This window comes from Hemiscyllium ocellatum, chromosome 36, assembly GCF_020745735.1.
Source record: "Hemiscyllium ocellatum isolate sHemOce1 chromosome 36, sHemOce1.pat.X.cur, whole genome shotgun sequence".
NCBI lineage: Eukaryota > Metazoa > Chordata > Chondrichthyes > Orectolobiformes > Hemiscylliidae > Hemiscyllium > Hemiscyllium ocellatum.
Genome location: NC_083436.1, coordinates 5,885,333 through 5,892,208, shown reverse-complemented (window position 1 = coordinate 5,892,208; position 6,876 = coordinate 5,885,333). Strand labels below are relative to the sequence as shown.

The 6,876-nt window shown below is 39.5% G+C and overlaps 1 protein-coding gene across 3 annotated transcripts in view; it reads right to left on the bottom strand.

Moving 5' to 3' along the window:
• Nucleotides 1–849: 849 nt before the first annotated feature.
• etfdh (electron transfer flavoprotein dehydrogenase) overlaps nt 850–6,876 on the bottom strand; it is a 52,494-nt gene continuing 46,467 nt past the window's right edge. For all 3 annotated transcript variants that reach the window (XM_060851357.1, XM_060851355.1, XM_060851356.1), the window contains exon 13: nt 850–1,888. In XM_060851357.1, the coding sequence (XP_060707340.1) occupies nt 1,725–1,888 (164 nt within the window). In that variant the 3' untranslated portion in view covers nt 850–1,724. The remainder of the gene's footprint in view (nt 1,889–6,876) is intronic.

Genomic DNA, 6,876 nt, shown 5'->3' with positions numbered 1-6,876 from the left:
CCATCTACACCTTCCCATAACCACCTTCTTCACTATTAACCACTCAAACAATCAATCTTGATGTCATCTGCAAATTTGCTCAACATGCCCCCTCACCTCAACATTTTCATCGATATCATTTATGTATATAGCATACATTAAAGGTCCCATTACTGATCCTTGTGGTACCCCACTGGACATCAGCTTTTAGTCCATTGAACAGCCTTCTATCACTACCCTGTGTCCTATTACTAAGCCAGTTTATGATCCATCTCACCAAGTTTCCCTCATTTCCATGTACTTTAACCTTCTCAGTAAGTCTCCCAAGTGGGACCTTGTCAGAAACTTTGCTAAAATGCATATAAACTACATCAACTGAACTCCCTCACTCACACTTGATCACATTTTCAAAAGCCTCAACAAATTCGTTAGGCATGACCTCTCTCTGACAAAGCCAAGCTGACTATCCCTAATTATAGCATGCCTTTCCAAGTGTGCATTAATTCGCTCCTTCAGAACTTTCTCCAATAGTTTCCTTACCACTGATGTGAGACCCACCAGTCTATAATTTCTTGGTTTATCTCAACCACCTTTCTTGAAAAGTGAACCACATTAACTGTCTCCCAGTCCTCTGATATTTCTCTCATGGCCAGAGTATGTCAGAGCTCCTGCAATTTCCTGCTTTGCCTCCCAGAGTCGCCTGGGAGGCAATTTATCCAGGCCAAGGGATTTGTCCATTTTTAAGCACAACAGAGCCTCCAATATCTCCCCATTTCCTGTAGGGATCATATTAATACAAAAAATATTGTACAAATTATATTAACTTTTATTACAGAAATTGAACATTTAAGTTTTTATTTACAAACCAACAAAATATCAGATTATATCGTAAACAGTTGTTTTAGTGATAAATAGTAGGTATAAGGCTCCATGATTTATTATTGTTTTCCTATCACTAAAACAATAATCACCAGTTTTGGTGATTAAGAGATGCCCATCTATCCTTTCCTCACAATAGCTTTGCATTGTTGACAATTTTTTTTTTACTTTATATTTCAAAATTAGTTACAATAAGATATAGCTTAAAAATCAGCTCATCAAAACATACATGAAAGTTGCACTTCATCTTGTATACACTTTGGATAAATGCAAAAAACGGAATACAATTCAAAAGAAAGGTTATGCTAGACTTTTCCTTGGTTGATCAGTATTTAGTGTTAATATGTTTTTGCATTTACTTTCAATGGTACACAGCAATTCAATTAAGATAAATTTTCAACAAAAAATGTATCAGAATTCATATTCCATACAGTAACTTACTGATCAAATTTGAAAAACTTGAATTTGCAGCAGTTTACCAAAAATAATCATATTTGCATTCTTAATGTGCTTATTATTGAAATAATTTTACAATGAAAACTGAACAAACTAAATTAAAGGCCTCATATTTCAATGGGGGTGTTGATTAACTGTCACCTGATGTTTTCCACTAAATACAAATTGAGTCAGCTACATCATTTAAGGCCAAATGTTGGACCATTTTATTTTGATTTGATTGACAGTTCAACTGATTTCAATTTATGACAGCTACTGAAATCAGAATGAAATATAAAGTTAATTGTAAAAATGTAATTCTTTACTTTTAGATTTACAGTTGAAAACTTGATTTAAGAACCATCTCTGGTACAATAATACAATATGCAAGTACATAATTCTGTAGCTCCAGTTTGTGACTGGTTAGTTGATTACATTCCATTATAAGCAGGGCCACCACCTCCTTCAGGTACCACCCAGTTGATATTTTGGCTGGGATCTTTAATATCACACGTCTTGCAGTGAACACAGTTCTGGGCATTAATCTGCAATCTCATCCCATTACCACTTTCCAAAGGAACAAACTCATAAACACCTAAGAGGAGGGGAAAGAAATGATTCATATGACAAATATCCAGAAGGTTAGTGCTATTGGAAGTTACAACAGCAACATTTGTAGGAACTACAATGCAGAGAAATCTCACAGGCTAACAGAGAAAAATGTTACTGCATTTATCTCTTTCATGACTGCACGATGTGTTGAAGCACTTTACAATGAAGTGTAGGATATGCAGCAATTTACACATAACAAGTCACACAAACAGTAACATGATCCTAACAACAATATAGTTTTCTGATATGTAAGGAATAAATATTAGTCATGACAAAACAGAGAATGCTACTATTCTTTGAAATAATATCTTGGTATTTTTAAGCACATCTGACAGGACAGATGGTGTGTTGGTTTAATATTGTATTTAAAATGTAGCATTTTTTACTGTGCAAAACTTCAGTATTGAAGAGTGTGGTGCTGGAAAAGCACTGCTGGTCAGGTAGTATCCAAGGAGGGTCCAATCCATCATGAATGGCTTATGCCTGAAACGTCGACTCTCCTGTTCCTCAGATACTGTCTGACTGGCTGTGCTTTTCCAGCATCACACTCTTCGACTCTCATCTCCAGCATCTGCAGTCCTCTTTCTCCTAAAGCTTCAGTATTGTCAGACTAAATCATAGGCCCACATTTCTCCAGTGTTCCCAAAAGACATCTAATTCAGAGAGCAGAGTGTTAGTAGCTGAGCAACAGAATCTCATTGACAATAGTCAGTTTACTATTAGTGGGTTACATCAAGTGCCAGCAGGAAACATACAAAATACAATCACTGAACCTTCCTTCAATTTATAAATCTACTCAAAACAGCAGAATTTCAAAGTTTCTGCATATTGCTTATCACAGACTCGAACACAACTATATCCTATTAGTTTTTCACTTTAAAAAACAAATCTGAAGTAGCTTTCTAAATTGTATCACTTATTTTAACAAGTACAAAATCAAAATTCACCTGAGACTGTGGGTTTTGATAGTTGGAACTTGTAGGGTGAAGAGACTCTTTACACTATTCTTACATAAGTAGATAATCTTGTTATGTATAGTACACTTGAGAATATCATAACCCCTACAGGGAGAGTGTGAGGAAAAAAATCAATCGGAGACTGGTACAGTTGAGAACAGAAGCGAGTCAAACAGGCAGGGACAAGGTGGGACTAATAAATTAAACTGCATTTATTTCAATGCAAGAGGCCTAAAAGGGAAGGCAGATGAACTCAGGGCATGGTTAGGAACATGGCACTGGGATATCATAGCAATTACAGAAACATGGCTCAGGGATGGGCAGGACTGGCAGCTTGATGTTCCAGGATACAAGTGCTATAGGAAGGACAGAAAGGAAGGGAAAAAAGGAGGGGGAATGGCATTTTTGATTACAGCTGTGCTGAGGGAGGATATTCCCGGAAATACATCCAGGGAAGTTATTTGGGTGGAACTGAAAAATAAGAAAGGGATGATTGGGATGAAAGGTCTATATTAGGATATAGACCCCCCCAATAGTCAGAGGGAAATTGAGAAACAAACTTGTAAGATCTCAGCTATCTGTAAGAATAATAGGGTAGTTATGGTAGGGAATTTTAACTTACCAAACATAGACTGGGACTGCCATAGTGTTAAAGGTTTAGATGGAGAGGAATTTGTTAAGTGCGTACAAGACAATTTTCTGATTCAGTATGTGGATGTACCTACTACAGAAGATGCAAAACTTGACCTACTCTTGGGAAATAAGGCAGGGCAGGTGACTGAGGTGTCAGTGGGGGAGCACATTGGAGCCAGCGACCATAATTCTATTCGTTTTAAAATAGTGATGGAAAAGGATAGGCCAGATCTAAAAGTTGAAGTTCTAAATTGGAGAAAGGCCAATTTTGATGGTATTAGGCAAGAACTTTCGAAAGCTGATTGGAGGCAGATGTTCGCAGGTAAAGGGACGGCTGGAAAATGGGAAGCCTTCAGAAAAGAGATAACAAGAATCCAGAAAAAGTATATTCCGGTCAGGGTGAAAGGAAAGGCTGGTAGGTATAAGGAATGCTGGATGACTAAAGAAATGGAGAGTTTGGTTAAGAAAAAGAAGGAAGCATATGTCAGGTATAGACAGGATAGATCAAGTGAATCCTGAGAAGAATATAAAGAAAGTAGGAGTATATTTAAGAGGGAAATCAGGAGGGTAAAAAAGGGACATGAGATAGCCTTGAAAAATAGAATTAAGGAGAATCCAAAGGGTTTTTACAAATATATTAAGGACAAAAAGGGTAAATAGGGCCCCTCAAAGATCAGCAAGGCAGCTTTTGTGTGGAGCCGTAGAAAATGGGGGAGATACTAAATGAATAGTTTGCATCAGTATTTACTGTGGAAAAGGATATGGAAGATATAGACTGTTGGGAAATAGGAGTGCCACAAGGATCGGTGCGGAGTCCTCTACTTTTTGTCATTTACATAAATGATTTGGATGTGAGCATAAGAGGTACAGTTAGTAAGTTTGCAGATGACACCAAAATTGGTGGTGTATGGACAGCAAAGACCTCAGATTACAACAGGATCCGGACCAGATGGGCCAATGGGCTGAGAAGTGGCAGATGGAGTTTAATTCAGATAAATGTGAGGTGCTACATTTTAGGAAAGCAAATCTTAGCATGGTAAGGTCCAATGGAGTGTTGCTGAACAAAGAGACCTTGGAGTGCAGGTTCATAGCTCCTTGAAAGTGAAGTTGCAGGTAGACAGGATAGTGAAGAAGGCGTTTGGTATGCTTTCTTTTATTGGTCAGAGTATTGAATACAGGAGTTGGGAGGTCATGTTACGGTTGTACAGGTCATTGGTTAGGCCACTGTTGGAATATTGAGTGCAATTCTGGTCTCCTTCCTATCAGAAAGATGTTGTGAAACTTGAAAGGGTTCAGAAAAGATTTACAAGGATGTTGCCAGGGTTGGAGGATTTGAGCGAATGGGAGAGGCTGAACAGGCTGGGGCTGTTTTCCCTGGAGCGTCGGAGGCTGAGGGGTGACCTTATAGAGGTTTACACAGTTATGAGGGGCAGGAATAGGATAAATAGGCAAAGTCTTTTCCCTGGGGTCAGGGAGTCCAGAACTAGAGGGCATAGGTTTAGGGTGAGAGGGGAAAGATATTAAAAGAGACCTAAGGGGCAACCTTTTCACGCAGAGGGTGGTACGTATGGAATGAGCTGCCAGAGGAAGTGATAGAGGCTGGTACAACTGCAACTTTTAAGAGGCATCTGGATGGGTATATAAATAGGAAGGGTTTGGAGGGATATGGGCCAGTGCTGGCAGGTGGGACTAGATTGGGTTGGGATGCCTGGTCAGCATGGACAGGTTGGACCGAAGAGGCTGTTTCCATGCGGTACATCTCTATGACGTTATGAGGCTACCTGTTGGCTGCAGCCTGCTAAATTCTCATCTTGGCTTTCATGCAACTGCCTCTTTTGAATAACGTCCCTGCATGTTCCATGGCCACCATTTTTGTTAACCCTTCAACCACTAAATCAAAGTCTTTATTGATGGAATTCTGGTTAGAATGCCATGCCTCTAAGAATTCTCATGTGTGTGTCTTTGTTTCACCTGTCACACCTTAAATCAAAGACATATCAGAAATGGCTTCTAGACTACTCAGACCCCTTGGCATCATGGTAGTTCACAAACCTACCAACACAATTGAATAGCGACTTGTGAACCTAAAGGATCGATTAGATACCACCAGCAAAACTATCATTTACAAGATACCTTGCAAGAACTGTAAAAAAAAAACTACATTGGACAAGCAAGCAGGAAACTTGCCCCCTTGGTACATAAACACCAACTGGCTACCAAAAGACACGACCCGCTATCACTAGTTTCTATACACACAGACAAAGAAGACAATACTTTGACTGGGACATCACACACATCCTAGGACAGGCGAAACAAAGACAGGCATGAGAATTCTTAGAGGCATAGCATTCTAAACAGAACCCCACCAACAAAGACATTGATTTAGATCCTATCTACCTTCCCTCGGTAAAACAAATCAGGAATGATATCACCCACCTTAAGAAGCCAAGACCTATAAATAGCAAGGCAGGACATACCACCAGTGCTTCACCAGAGACTCTCACTGATGATGTTGCCTAGTATGGTGATGGAATGTCCGAGAACAAATTTTCAAGCTCAGCGAGCTAACTTACATACTTACAAATGGCAGCGTATGAAATTCAAAGGGACCAGACTTGAGCAGAATGAGGGGGCACTACCATTAGCCACTGCCATACATGGTCAAGGGAATCATCTCAATCCTGTCTGGGGGTACATGGCCATGTCTGGAAAGAACAGGGCCCTGAGTATTGTTACATGTACCTTTAAGTACACACAACTGTGCCACACTATGAGCATCACTGACTATCCTAATCTAGTTGTCAGCCTAACCATTGCACGTTCAGGATTAACCAACAAATGTTGTCAAAGTGCAGCTCTGTCTAAAGTCAAACACAGTACTGAGAGTTTTGCAAGCATGGGCTGGTTGAATAGTCAGTTCTTTGCTTGTTGTGAACAGCAAAGGGATACGCCGTTTGATACGATCTATCAGTCTTTGGGATGTACAACCTAACACCCTGCTTCACACCAACATTGAAAAATCATATTACATTACTTATTTGACTTAGCAAATGTATAGCATTACTCATAGGCACAAACTCTTTTGACTTGATGTCTGCATCACAGCCTCCTTCACTGGTCCCCAGCATCACAATTCAATTCACTTTCTGTAATATCAAGAAATGGAGGCACTGGATACTGCAAAAGCTATTGAACCTGATAACTCTTCAGTCCTATTGCCAGAATGTGGTGTTCCAGAACTTGACTCCCCTAATCAAAATGCTCCAGTACAGTTATAATACTGGCATCTACCCACCGATGTGGAAAATTGCCCAGGTATGTGCTATTCACAAAAAGCAGGACAAATCCAACCTGGGCAATTACCATCTCATTTGTCATAATC